General features: G+C 41.3%; 1 protein-coding gene across 13 annotated transcripts in view; it reads left to right on the forward strand.

Moving 5' to 3' along the window:
• The window catches only part of wdr17 (WD repeat domain 17), an 82,245-nt gene that overhangs the window by 18,128 nt on the left and 49,021 nt on the right, over nucleotides 1-15,096 (forward strand). For 8 of the 13 annotated variants that reach the window (XR_013801835.1, XM_079645635.1, XM_079645636.1 and 5 more), the window contains 14 exons: nucleotides 75-190; nucleotides 763-849; nucleotides 1,330-1,479; nucleotides 1,553-1,683; nucleotides 2,364-2,489; nucleotides 3,847-4,002; nucleotides 4,804-4,868; nucleotides 5,493-5,625; nucleotides 5,801-5,889; nucleotides 6,509-6,608; nucleotides 6,734-6,873; nucleotides 7,350-7,461; nucleotides 7,595-7,736; nucleotides 8,114-8,216. Coding sequence is in view for 10 of the 13 variants with exons in the window: in XM_079645635.1 (XP_079501761.1) it covers nucleotides 75-190; nucleotides 763-849; nucleotides 1,330-1,479; nucleotides 1,553-1,683; nucleotides 2,364-2,489; nucleotides 3,847-4,002; nucleotides 4,804-4,868; nucleotides 5,493-5,625; nucleotides 5,801-5,889; nucleotides 6,509-6,608; nucleotides 6,734-6,873; nucleotides 7,350-7,461; nucleotides 7,595-7,736; nucleotides 8,114-8,216 (1,650 nt within the window). In the remaining 3 variants the exon portion in view is untranslated. Of the gene's footprint in view, nucleotides 1-74; nucleotides 191-762; nucleotides 850-1,329; nucleotides 1,480-1,552; nucleotides 1,684-2,363; nucleotides 2,490-3,846; nucleotides 4,003-4,803; nucleotides 4,869-5,492; nucleotides 5,626-5,800; nucleotides 5,890-6,508; nucleotides 6,609-6,733; nucleotides 6,874-7,349; nucleotides 7,462-7,594; nucleotides 7,737-8,113; nucleotides 8,217-15,096 lie in introns of those variants that run through there. The other 5 variants (XR_013801836.1, XR_013801837.1, XM_079645631.1 and 2 more) reach the window with 4 other exon arrangements.

Here is a 15,096-nt window from a genome sequence, read left to right on the forward strand (position 1 = left end):
GTGTGTGTGTGTGTGTGTGTGTGTGTGTGTGTGTGTGTGTGTGTGTGGGCGGGGGGGTGTGTGTGTGTGTGCAGGACTGTCCGTATATGGGACTACACACAGGACGCCTGTATCAACGTGCTGAGTGGGCACACAGCTCCGGTCAGAGGCTTGTTATGGAACACTGAGGTTCCGTACCTCCTCATTTCAGGTAGCGTCACTAACATTGTTTATAGTAATCTTCTTTTAAACCGACTGATTTGTAATCAATATGTTGTCATTGTGTATGTGTGTTCAGTTCTAGAACCTCTCTAAAGTGCAATGTAGAATTTGACAGGTAGCTGATGAATTAAAATGATTTAAAAATGTCAACATCATGGCTCCTACTTTCAATCATTTTAAAGGTAGTGGCTCTTCAGTAGCATCTATTGGCAGCCCTACAGAATATAAATGCTCCTACTTATGAGCCGATACATTCACTTTTGTATGGGTTTACCTCCTGTTTAAATGAAAAAAAATGATGGCACAATAGGAGAATATCTGATTCGCTAAAGCCAGCTGACATTTCATTTGTTGCATCCATAACAATACATAGCTAAGATGGCTGATTTTACGTTGAAACAAGTCCCTTCACCTGACCAACAAATGACATATTAACTTTTGATATGGTTTTGAAGTGCCTCTGTGTTTAAACTGTGTGATGTACTTTACATTTCACAGTGATGGGACTGCACTGTCAGAGTAGTTGTTCTTTAAAGTGTGAAATGTTGTTTTATTTTGTAGGGTCTTGGGATTATACGATCAGAGTGTGGGACACTAGAGATGGAACATGTCTAGATACAGTCTACGACCATGGAGCAGATGTGTACGGTAAGACTGAACACCCCCTGCCATAATAATGGGATGAAAACTGCCAGTTTCACGGAAGTCAGGCCATTCAAATGAGATATGGAATTCTGTACTCAAGGCTTATAATTGTTTTTAATTTTACAGAGATTTGATTTAGTTTTAGCTTTGACTTTTAAATTAAATGTTAGTTTGAGTTATTTATCAGTGTGTTTGCTATAGGTTAAGTTTAGTTGTAGTCTTTATATATTCATTTTGTTTCTGTGATTCAATTCTAACGGGATTGATTGAATTATTTTATATACTGTATGAGTCAAAAAACTAAAATGTATTTATATGATTGTCTCTTTTAATATATAATATAATGTATTTATTCAGTTTTAGATGATCTGTAATAGTATCCCTGCTGTAGCCTCAAATGTTGTGAGACGGGTTTAGAAAGTTTAATATTGCAGTCACTAGTGCCGACATTATGTTTTGAAACGTGTGTGTGTTTGTGTGCAGGTTTAACATGTCATCAGAGCCGCCCCTTCACCATGGCTAGCTGCAGCAGGGACAGCACGGTGCGGCTGTGGTCCCTCGCCCCCCTGGTGGCCCCTCTGCTGCTGAACATCCTCACGGAGCAGCCCTGGGACAGGATCAACGGGAGCACAGGTCAGACTTCGCCCTTCAGGACGCCCTCTGTCCTTACAGCTCCTGTAACCCTGCTGCCTGTGTGTGTGTGCAGACACAGCGATGGTCCCCGGCGCCCCCCCGCTGCTCTGTGGGAAAGTGTCTCGAGACATCAAGCAGGAGCTGGATAAACTGAGCTGTGACATCAGGGCCAAGAAGCTGCGCTGGTTCTCTGAGTGCTTTTCGGTACCTGCTTTCTGAACGTTCTTCATTGGTGATGCTGTGTGATGAAAGGACACTTTGCCTCAGATTGTACAAACATGCATTATGTTATGCTGCTAAACATGTTTACACTCTCCCTAATTTATTGTTGATAAACAACTAACCGTATTCTGGGCCCAGCAGATAGGACAAATCTAGAATTCAGTGTATAAATACCAATATCAAATTAAAATATATCTAATTTGTTTAGGTCCTCTCTTGGGTTGGTACTGTATATTAAACATGATATTTCACTTCCAAAGACTTGTGAGAAGATTTTGCCCATAAACATAGATTTGATTGACATTACTCCAGTCAAGTAACACATTGTCCAGAGTCCAGGGTTTAGCTTAGTTGAATCTGAATGAGTCAACATAAAGCCCCCCCCCCTTTTTTTGTTACTTATGTTAAACTTGGGATTGTCTGTTTTTAGTATAAATATTGTAATATTATATTACAACTAAACACAATAAATAATAAACGTATACAAAATGTTTTTACTTAATAACATTAAAGTGTATTTCCAAACACTTTTTCCAATAGAATGTGTGTCATTTGGCATATTGTAAAGATCCATTCGTTTTTTATATTGCTTCTAAGTCTATCTTATCTCATCCTAAATACTCCTTGTATTTCTGAACCTGTGTGTACATTTCCCTGCTCAGCCTCCAGGGGGCAGCAGCAACCTGTGGGACCTGGTGTCAGTGATCAGCGGGCAGGACGACTCGCTGCTGCCTCCCAGTTACAGCGGGGGGGTGATGCACATGAAGCACCTGCTCAAGTTTAAAACGGTGAGAATCCTCTGAGTTACTGTTCAACGGGTTCAAGGCTCTGCTAATGTAAACAAATACATGTTGACCCAGTAACCTAGCCAGAGATAAGGAAAAGCACAGTACATACAGAAAATAAAGAACATAATGAAAGATTATGAAAATAAATAAAGGATTATAATACAGGACTATATTTAGTTCATAGTATCATGATTTAACTAGATCAGTGGTTCTCAACTGGTCAGGCCTCGGGACCCACTTTTTCCTTAGTCAATAGATCGCGACCCGACATTTTGAACCACTCAAATCTATTCAACAAAAAATCCTGCAGTAATATATAGGCTTTGCAGCATACCATATTAATTGAAGTGAAGTACAGTGCATATATCCCTTATATCCCTTCACAGAACAAAATAATGCTTTTAAATAAGGTTTAATGAGATGATGGAATCAAAGCTGAACTGTATAACATAAAAAGGCACACGTGCTGAAAACCTAACCCCAGAAGGGGGTCTGGGGGGATTCTCCCCCAGGAGATTTTTAGAAATACTAACATATAAACTACCCATTCTGGTACACTCTGAGAAGAAAAAAAATAGATTTACGACATATTATTAATATTTTATGCCATTGTTTTTTTTTCACTTTGTTCTGGCAGCTGAACTTGCCGCTCCACACACAGAGAAGAGCAAAGAGGAGATAATCTGTGTGAAATAGTTTAAATTGTGGGTAAGGGTAGATAGCCCCCATGGTTCTGTGACCTGTCAATCATCAAACCGGGGGTCATATTTCATTATGTGTTAATTTTTATCTGAAGTTGTACCCATGGATGTATAAAGAATAGTTCTACCGCAAAGTTATTCTCCGTGGGGACTTCCGGCTACAATCTTGATTCTGATTGGCCAGAAGACTCGAAAAAACATCAGCAAAGATGTTTTATTGAGAAGATGATCACTACGTGACAGAAGTTTTCAAAACCGTTTATGGTCTCCGGTACTTTCAGTCCAACGCCTACTGCATGCACAACGTTAGCAAATCGGGCCTTCAAAATAAAAGTTAGACTTTTTCCCCCCCAAAAAAAGAAAAGAAAAAGGAATTTTTTTTTTCCAAATTTTTTTTTTCACTCACACATCTGCGACCCACTCGAAACGGGTCCGCGACCCACTTTGGGGTCGCGACCCACCAGTTGAGAACCACTGAACTAGAAGACCACTTATAAAAATGTACGTCTTTCTTATCATACTTATCATGCTATCCTCTTCATTTAAATACTACATAACTACACTGAATGCAGCTTTCTTTTTTGGGCCAAGTCCAAGAGGTTTCAGTGTATTTCAAGTGTTTTCACTCCAGTTTGACCTGTTCTATTTTTTTTCAGTCTGAAGCCCAGGAGCTCACTATAGTAAAGATGTCTAAATTTGGAGGGGGGATCGGTGCCCCCAGTAAAGAGGAGAGGCTGAAAGAAGCCGCAGACATCCATCTGAGACTGGGACAGGTCCAACGATACTGCGAATTAATGGTGGAGCTGGGACAGGTGTGTGTGTGTGTGTGTGTGTGTGTTTATCCATTTCAATATTCAACAATGTGCTCCTTAATTATTGGCTGGCTCCACATCACTCCCTTTTGATGCTTTAATACAATGTCGACCTAAATGGTGTTGTACTTTAAACAAAACTAAATATTATCAGTCAATATCAAACATCTATTTGCTGGTCTCCATTAAAATAGATATTATTGTCTATGCATGATTGGAAAACTATTTTTGAGCAGCGCAGAAAATGATAATGAGGACTTCATTTATATCAGCATGTATGCGCTTATACTGCACATATGACAGTTCAGAGGATCACTGAGATGGATACATATTATTTATTTGCAAGAAAGTCCTTGGTCAAAGAATAGTTATAAGAGAGATACTGTCTAAACTCTTTATGAAAGATTGAGAGAATAGTACTGACAGTTCTCTAGTAGTGAATGGAGAGCTGTCTTCAGTGTTTGACAAACATGAGCAGAGGTAAGCATTGAAAAGTAAGTAAAGTAAGCACTGCATTTTCTACACATGCCTTTTTAGGACACATTGCAAACACACACTAAAACACTCAATATCGTCAAGTAACAGGCTTATGTCATATCATAGGAAAGATTTAGACGGCCTCACACTGTCATAATACACTTTCAAATGTCTACGAAGAACATGTCATGAGAGAGACGTCTGAGCATCATCAAACAACTTCTGACAAACGACTCAGTTCGTCTAATGTTAGAAACAAATAGATATGAAAAGAAAGAAATTATTTGCAAATGTAACTGAGGCTGATTACTCCCTCTCTTTCAGTGGGAGAAAGCCTTGTCTGTGGCTCCAGGAGTCTCCATGAAATACTGGAAGAATCTCATGCAGAGGTAAACTATGGTTACGTTTATTTGTCAGCTTTATTTGTCAGCTTCTGACAATAAAAGTGTCAGTGAACAACAATAAAAGTGAAACAAAAACAAGTCTGTCAGTGTAAACTGCTAGGAGGACTGTTAAACAGGTTTGCTAATCACATGATGCTACTGTCTCAGTGTGTGCATCACTGAGCAATGCCACAATGCTACTAACCCTAACCTTGGATCAAAAGAGGTGGCAAAATAAGAGCAACACTTGAATAGTGCAATGCGATCCAATGTGAAAACCTTGCATACAAAGACATTCTTCAAAACAGAGACCTGATAACCTCAGAGGGATATCTGAGGCTCTCACTATCAGGTCATATGTTAAGCCATCATAATAAAAGCACTAACTCTGTCCTCAACAATAACCAACAAGATGCAGCCTACAGGGAAACACTCTGTAACGAGCGATAGTCAAAAGGTATTCTGACCATGATAAGCCTTATTATGTGTTCATACTAGCATAAATCTTGAATTGTAAATTCAGTTATTAAGTGTGCCATCTTCTTTATTTTAAATATGAATACAGAGACAAAATCTTTATGTGTTGTTTATGGTATGTATATGAATGTTTGTGATGTGCTCATGTGACAGGAGAGCTGAGCAGCTGATGGCTGAGGATAACGATGATGCTATCCCATACGGCATCGCCACAGGAGACATAGAACAACTGGTGACCTTCTTCACTGGCAGAGGACAGCTTCAGGAAGCCTTGATGATAGCACAGGTACACAGAGTGTGTGTGAGAGGGTGGGAACACAATGACGGGAACGGCTTTTCTCTTTAAGTCTGCATGAATACATGAATAAAGAGGAGGGGGGTTAAGGATAAATTGATGGTTGTGAAAATATCGACAAGAAATAATACAAAATTAAAAACAATATGATGTTCTATATTTTTAGGGAGCGTGCGAAGGGAACATTCGTGCACCACACAGTTCCACAGTGAACCACACAACTAATGATGTGGATAGCAGACAACAATACCAGAGGTAAAACACACACACACACACACACACACACACACACACACACACACACACACACACACACACACACACACACACACACACACACACACACACACACACACACACACACACACACACACACACACACACACACACACACACACACACACACACACACACACACACACCAGAATTTTTAATTAAATATCTTTGGTTGTTACCTTTGACAAGTTATTCTTTTTTCATCGCATGGCAAAAATGGCAGAATTGTCTTTCCAAAACACGAGGGATCAAACTGTTATTGTAACTATTAATTTAAAGAAGAGAATCATATCTAAATTAAAATATTCTTAGTGTTAGTCTTAGGTAGCCGGTATTTTTTGAATACTATTTTTAGTTCTGTCTCAATTCTCTATGTCAGTTTTTGTCATGCTTGGTCAACCTTATGCTCACTTTCACTTCAGCTGGTACATGTCCTGCTGACTATGATTCATTCAGAGTCTCTAACTTCACTTGTAGAACTCATAATTAGAGTGGAACTCTAGGAAATGTTTAGTCTCATTTAAATGCTCTCTAAAATGAGATGAGGAGATGAGACGTATTTATAAAAGTCCCTGGCTATATTGGCTTGTTTGTCCAGTCTCCTCCATAAGGTCTGTAAGGAACTCGCTGAGTGGTACTTCCAGGATGGATGCTCCGTTCTGGCTGCATGCTGCCACCTCGCTGTGGACAACATCAAGGTGCACACCACCGTCTGTGCGCTTACCTGCAGCAGACTTGCATTTGTTAGTTTTAATATTTCTCTGAGAAAGTGGATTAAAAAAAATATTGTGTGTGTGTGTGTGTGTGTGTGTGTTTTTTTTAGTTAGCCATGTCAAGTCATATCCGAGGTAATGAGCTGGAGTTGGCTGCATGTGTGGGTATAGTCCTTGGAGAGGCAGCTAATCAGAGCACTGCATACTGTCTTGAACTCCTGGCCAGGAAGTACATGATGACACCTACATGGTACGTCTCCATCCATGCATGTGCACCATTGTGTGTAACATTCATTATTCCTCTGTACATCTTAAAAATACATCAAAATCTGAATGTTTGATCAAACCAGTTTGAGCTTCTTTGGGCTACTTAATCCTTCAAAATGTTGTGATGTTGTTGTAATGTACAATGTTACATTTAATTTAGTTTGTTGCAAACCCCATGTTGCTCATATCCAGCTAGCTGAACACCGTTATTTCTTTACGGGCTATGTTGGACATTGCATAATGACACATGTCCGTGATGAAGTTTATGAATTAGCCCTTTGACTGCCAAACAATTTTTGGCTTGGACTTTATTAGTCAGCCGGAATTTAGATCTTAATTTCTCAATGTGAGTGCCTGTGGAAGAGCAGGGTACTCCACCTGTGCTCATCAAACACTGACAGCGGCTGCTTCTAAACACCATCAAGAAGAAACTTTCATCTGTGCCTTGTTTACATTCAGGGAGCTCTCTGCTGACCTAGTGCAAATGATTCCTGACAATGACTTTTTACTGGCTAAGCTGTGTGCATATTACCCAGGAAGCCCTGCAGAAATCAATCTCTTTCATAAGAGGGTGAGTTGGCACTCATTCAGGTAGATCTAAGACATGTTGTGGAGGAGATAAAAGAGAGACTCCATGTCTGATGTTGATGATATTATGTGTGATGATTATAGTGACAAGCACTATGTGTTGTTTGTCATTCAAGTGCGGTCTTCCTTCATTGGAGGATTGTAAGTCCTTGGCAGAAGCAGCCATATGTGAAGGAGATTTGTTGTTGGCAGTTAAATTCCACCTGCTGAGCTCTGAACCTGAGAAGGCCCTGTGGATTGGTCTGGATCACGTTAAAGGTATTTGTTTCATTGTTGGCCGTGTGTGGTTACCTATATGATATAATATCCTCACTATTATATGGTAGCGTAGTGTGTTCTAAGAGTGCAATTTTAATGCCGTCAGTCGGTGTGATTGACAATGTTTGTGTGTAATCTAGGAATAAGCAGCTTCCAAACCAATCTTTATGAAGAAATCTGCACTCTTTATTTTATTTGAAATACAGTGTACGATCAATACATTTTTCACAAGTTACTAATATATATGCATATCTAATTAAGTTAGTTAAAACAATATCTTCTTAATGTGTCAAACTGAGTAAAACAATCTGAATGTACCTCTGTTTTTGTCCTCAAAAAGCACTGACTATTATCTCTCCCTGTTTCTTCCCCACCAGAACAGCTGGCTGGGTCTGATTGGACAGTGGACAGTGTTCAGCCCATCCTGGACCTGATGAGTTACATCAGAACCGACTGCCTCACCATGGCCAATTTGACAGAGTAAGGTCATGTATTATCTCATTATTACTATTAACAGTTATTAGGGTCTGAGACCAGAGGTCGGCGAAGACCCTATGCGTAAAAAATTGCGTAGGCCACACCCACTTCTGGTTTTAACGTAAACTCCCCCAACTTTAACTTTCACGTAAACGAACAAAACTCGCTACGCATATCTAGGGTGCGGAGACGAACAAAAAAGCCTCTTGGAGAGGTATAACGTACAGGAAGTTGGCCATTTTTAATTTGGCGTTCGCGTTTTTCGTCTCCTCCATACTCAAATATCTCCTCCTAGGGATTTTATCCGATAGACTCCAAAGTCGTCGGGTAGCGTCTCGAGACATCACGGAAATCTTTTTTTTTGCACGGCGGAGCCGTCATTTGGTGCCGAATTTCGCATTCGCTCGATGCTAGGCGATTCCTCGCCATGGAACACGATTATGTCATAACTCCAACTGACATGCTCAGAACGCCACACACACTGCGGCCCTGAACAGCTCCATTTCAAATCTGATGTTACATAATGTGGCGTTACCATGGCAACGCATCCCTCGCCATAAAACACGATGTCGCTGTAACTCCAATGGACACGGTCCCATCATCCCCCAATCTTCACTTGTATATCTCCGGTCCATGCCTCACTAGCTCTACGTGAAATCTGAGATTTCACCATATGCCGTTTCCATAGCAACGCATCCCTCGCCAAAACACACAATGTTGTCGTAACTCCTATGCAAATGGTCAAAACAGCACCAGATTTCAGATGATGGTGAATGGTCCTGCCCTGAACAGCTCTATGTTAATTATGGGGTGTCACCATATGCCGTTTCCATGGCAACGCATCCCCCGCTAAAAAACACGATGTCGCTGTAACGCCTATGAAAATGGTAAAAAGAGCACCAGACTTCAGATGACAGTTAAAGGTAGGGTAGGTAATTCGCTTCAGAAACACTTTTTGTTATATTCCATGGAATGCTCTTAAAGAGCATCTTGCAGGTTTTTATTTTTTCTACATTTATGCTTAAACATGGTTGAAAATTACAATTAAAAAAGTGAATGCAGGATTTGATATGTTTTACGAGACATAAGGGCAGGAATTCAGAGGGAAAGGAGCAATTTTGAGCTCTGCTCTTAAAAACGGCTTTTTTTTAAGGTCATATGTCAAACGCATCATATTACATCACACAGGGGACACATCTCCGCTCTCTGACCGCGGGTATAGCAGAGTTGCGTTGAGTAGAGCAGTTGTGTTTTAAGGAGCTGGTATTTTTCGGTAGTTTTACATTGTATTTCACCATTTGTAATCATGTTGCAGTATTGTGTTTGTGCAGGTTGCACAAATACCAGCCTGTCAGGACATCGAGTCCATAGTAAAAAGGACCGGAGCTAGCGTTCGTTCCTGGATGCGTTGTGCATCCACCTCCCTGCAGCACATACTCTCCACAGCTTTATCAGGAAACCGTATTACTTCTCTCTCCCCCCCCCTTCGCTGCTCTCTCTCTCCCCTCCGGTACACGGCACCGTAAGCCGTAGTGTGGAGTTGCATTAGGTAACGCTGTGGTGACTGTACTGCTCCAGCCGTCTCCTTTGTGTTTGTTTGTTTCCCCCTGTCTGTGTTGTTTGTGTGTGCATGGTGGCTGTCACTCCTGGCTCCCGGCTCAACCTCCACTCACCTGCTGCAATCAGCTGTGCACCCTCCCCGACTACACACCTGCTTTTCATCAACGGCATATCAACGGAGGCTCCACAACCAGCCAGATCGTCAAGTATCAGCCGTAAGTCGCGTCTCTCCTCCGGTACACAGCACCGTAGTGTGGAGTTGCATTAGGTAACGCGAGATACGGCTGATACTTGCGCATTAGTTTCTATTATGGATCAGTATCAACAGTCCTGCCAGTAACGTTACTATATTATCAATGCTACTTTAGTTATAGCCTGATATATGATAGCTAACTTTATAAATGTTGTGATGTGACATTAGCTAACATTCTGTAGCTAACGCCGGTCACTCACCAAGATAGCTGCCCAGTTCTCCACTGGTTCTCCTCACACCACAACTCAATTTCTCTCCGATGGCCGTTATTTCTTCTAATCCTTGGCTGCTCCTGGTCTCTTGGACGCCTAGCAGGCTCATAATTATAAGGTTGTGGTCCGTCATATGCATTCGAATATTCATGTTCAACTTCTTCTGTGTCTTCTGTGTCGAAACTAGCATTGGGATCTATGTTTATTAATACGTTACACCGGCCGCTCTCCCCCTTGTGTCCCCCGTGTTACGTCACACGCGGGAGGTCACGTGCCGAGGCTTTTTTATGCGGAAGTGAACATTTCTTACAAAACCGACGCCAGATGTCACTGTAGTGTATATTTCTGTATATTTTTTGGAAAATCTAGTGTATTCATCATTTCCCTACACATGTATTCACAGGTGTCTTTAACCTGGAAGTTGCTCTTTAACATCCCGATAGCAATGAATACATTAAATGCTTTGACAATAAATACACAAATGTAATCTGTGGAAGCCATGGCGCTGTAAAAGCACGACCAATCATTTATCATTTAAAATAACTGGATGGCCTACCTGCCTTTCATCCTTCCATCTATGCACAAACTTATCTCGTGCCCTCATTGGTCATGCGCGCGTTCGTGTGTGTTGGAGGAGGGGCTCTGTAAGGAAGTCAGATTTTTTCCGGCTGTGTAGTTCAATATGACAATAGTACGTTTTCCTCAAAACCTGTTGCCATGGCAATGCATCCCTCACCATAAGGCAAAATATTGCTATAACTCCTGTGTAAAAGGTCAATAAGTGTTCAAACTTCACATGTGTGTTAACAGTACAGCTCTAAAGACATATATGTGTCAGTTTTGAGATTTCGTCAAATGCCGTTGCCACACAATGCTCGCCATGAAACACGGTTTTCTCATAACTCCGTTGAACATGCTCAACAGGTTTGATAACGATGCAGCCCTCAACACATCTAGGCGTATAGAGAACCGCAGTGACGCGTCGTAAAACCCGGAAGTAAACTTCTTCCGGTTCCTTCTTGAAAAACCAATGCAAATTCTCCATAGGATTTTGGAAAATAGCTCGAAATAAGGTCTGTGGTTGACACACATTTAAGAGAGGGATCACGTTTTGTTCAGCCGGATAATCTCCACATGTCAACCCTACTTTTATAATTTCTGAATCATAAATCTAGTCGCCAAAAGCGAAATGCTAACGTTATGCTATAAACGAACTACAAGCCAGTACAGCAGCAGGGTCGCACGACTTCAACGTCACGCCAACTTAAGATCGTTTCAACTGACTTGCACTGAAACTGCACTCTGAACACTTTAAATTAAATATATTAACATTTTAAACTGTATACCCCGGTTATCTAGGCCAGGGGTTCCCAAACTTTTCCATGCCAAGGCCCCCCAAAAATCATTAGCTTCTGGCCGGGGACCCCCTTTGCAAACCAACCAACAATGCTACAAAATATGTCACACATCAACTTTAAGAACGTTTTTGTTACTTTTATTCTCTATTCAATACTGTAATTATTACATTTGTTTAGCATGAGAATAATATTAACAATATGTTTTCAACACAGAATAAGATTTGTATGGCAGGGCATCTTTGTTCCACCACAATGTTTTTCTTATTATAGACACTATGTTGCAATACATTTTACCCTACAGAAAATATATTTACATATGCAAGAGTTTTTTTTTTTTGTCTTTCTTGCATTATGTCTTCAAAAGTTTTCAGTCAAAAAAGAAAAAAAATCTATTAAACTGACTTGGTTCTGTAAGTTCAACACTATATTCCCACTGAATAACAAACCTTTCAACAAACTGTTGATGATACAAAAACAGAAAAAAGAAACCAAACCTCTCTTTTGTGTTTGTGTGTGTGTGTGTGTGTGTGTGTGTGTGTGTGTGTGTGTGTGTGTGTGTGTGTGTGTGTGTGTGTTGGAAGTGACAGACAGTGATCACACTAGTGGGAGGGATGGGCTTGGTGGCTCCTACACAGTCTGTCAAGCCTGGGCTTAATGTCTGTCAGTGCCATACGCATGTCATTGTCCACATGTAGACGTGCTCTATGTTTAGTTTTGAGTACCTTTAAAGTTGAAAAGCCAGACTCACACAAGTAAGTTGTTGCAAAAGGGAGAAGGCATTTCAGTGCCCTGTCAGCCAAGGTGGGATAGTCCTTTCTTGCATGTAGCCAGTAGTTAGACAGGGGAAGAGCCTCAAAGTTTAGTTTTAAATCCCCTGAGTTTGTCATCTCAATCAGCTCCTCCTGTGACTTTATGTCCAAACTAGAACCGACACCGGGGGAAAAGGGGTTCCTAACCCAGTTTAAATGTGTGTTTTCAAGGTCAGGGAAATAGTCTTTAAAATATCCTTGGAGGTGCTCCAGGTGGGACTGGATCATTGGAGAGATGGAGCCCAAATCATCACATGACAGCAGCTCCTGGTGAAGTAGTGGGAACATCTCTGTGACTCCCTCCTGGAGCTTGTTTGACCACAGCATAATCTTTTTGGAAAAAGCACGCACTTTGTCTTGCACCTGCAGTATGTACGTGTCACGTCCTTGCATGCTTTGGTTCAGTACATTTAGATGCAGAAAAATGTCTGACATGTATGCAAGTTTGCGGATCCAGGTTGCATCAGTGAACCGCTCTGCCAGCTGATGCTTTTCAGAAGAGAGGAACTCTCCAACCTCCCTCCGCAGCTCATAGACACGGTTCAAAACTGCGCCCCGTGACAGCCAGCGCACGTTTGAGTGAAGCAGCAGCCCCTCAAAACGGGCGCCCATCTCATTACAAAGCAGGGTAAACAGTCTGTGTTTCAAGGGGCGGGCTTTAATAAAATTCACCACTTGTACAACCTCCTGTAGTACCTGATTCAACTCGTTATCCATCCTTTTTGCGACAAGTGCCTCACGGTGGAGCATGCAGTGTGTGGCGACTACATGCGGGGCTTTCTGCTTAATGAGAGCGGTCACTCCACTGATCTTGCCGGTCATTGCCGCGGCTCCGTCCGAACACACCCCCACACAGCGGGCCCAGTTCAATCCGTTAGACTCGATGTAATCGTCCAAAACTTGAAAAATATCTTTCCCAGTGGTTCTTCTTTCAAGTGCTTTACAAAACAGTATTTCCTCGACAAATCTCTCCTGGGAAATAAATCGAATGTACACAAGCAGTTGGGCCTCATTCGATATGTCTGTGCTCTCATCTAGTTGAAGAGCGAAGTACTCGCTGGCTCTCACCTGCTCCAAAAGCTGAGCAGATACGTCCTGCGCCATGTCACCAATCCGTCGGCTGACGGTGTTGTCCGAGAGTGGGACAGCGTAATTTTTTTTAGCAGCATCCTCGCCAAGCAATTCTCGGACAATGTCTTTGGTAGCTGGTAAAAGCAAATCCTCTCCGATTGTGTGAGGTTTTTTTGCACGAGCAATGTGGTATGAAGCTAAAAATGATGCCTTCAGGGCCCGCTCGGGAACGGTAGCTTGCTGTGTGAATGCAGCAGATTGCCTGGCCAAATGCTCCTCTTTACGTCTGAAGAAGTCTGCCGTTTTTTCGGCCTCTGCCGGATGTTTTTGCATCAAGTGACGCTGAAGTTTCGAAGGTTTTAAACACTCGTTTGAGAGGGTCTCCAGACAGAGCACACACTTCGGGCAATCATGGCCATTTTTCTGTATGGCTGTAAAGCCATACTTAATGTACGCTGCCTCGTACCTTCTGATTTTAATTGGCCAGGAGTTCTTAGGTTTTTTTGCAGCAGTGTCCTCCACAGCAGGGCTGTTGGTCGGTTCCGTTGACCTGTTCTTTGTCAAAAACCTGTCCATTTTGAGCTAGCTAGCTTGCTCGCTTGAGGAGCAAAGCAGCTTGATAAATGGCGCAAACCGCCAGGTCTAAACATGACGTCATGGCGTCGTGAACGATGTTTTGACTGGTAGGCAATCAGAAAGATGACTATGGCAAATTATATGTTCCATTATTATAAATTATATTTTATAATTATGATTTTTTTTTAAAAATCAGATTTAAAATATTTATTAAAAAATAATTAGAATTTTTTTTTTTTGTCTTTCCTTTTTTTTTCTTATCTTCCCTCCAATTTTCTGAGGCCCCCCTAGCGCCCCCTGGCGGCCCCCCAGGGGGCCGCGGCCCCCACTTTGAAAACCACTGATCTAGGCCATTTTTGTTTTGTTAAGGTATACCACGTTTATCTATGCCCTTTTTGTTTTGTTTTATGTATACATGTCACACTGTGGGAAACGATATTTCGATATTTCTGGATGTATAACACATGTAGAATTGTTGACAATAAAGCTGACTTTGACTTTCGCGTGCTTGCATATTTTAACAAAACTTTTCATTTTAGCCACACTGAATTTAACTAGAAGTCATGGCTGTGTCAATTACCAGCAGATATCGTTTTACAAAGATGACAAGAAGAGTGTAGACAGAGGAGAGAACCACTACAAGTCAGGACACGTAACAGTGCAGCCTAGATGAAGGTGTGCTTAACGGTGTTGTCAGGGCTAGCATGAGGGACAAGGTTTATAGTGTCGGTGAGTAGTGATAGCAAGAGTACCGTTAATTCCCATCAACAAATCAATTGTATGTGTCACATGAAATCTTTATTAGGCAAGGCAAGTTTATTTATATAGCACTTTTCAACACAAGGCAATTCAAAGTGCTTTACAAAAAATGAAAGACATTAAGAAAATGGCATTTAAAATCAGTCATTAAAAAGGAAAGCTAATAAAATAAACATTAAAAGAAAAAATACATTGATAAAAGTTACAGTATAGTCTAAGATATGAATAGTTCAATTAAAAGCAGCGACAAAAAGAAAAGTCTTCAGCCTGGATTTAAAAGTAGTA

The sequence above is a fragment of the Notothenia rossii genome (assembly GCF_949606895.1).
Source record: "Notothenia rossii genome assembly, chromosome: 1".
In the NCBI taxonomy this organism is placed as follows: Eukaryota; Metazoa; Chordata; class Actinopteri; order Perciformes; family Nototheniidae; genus Notothenia; species Notothenia rossii.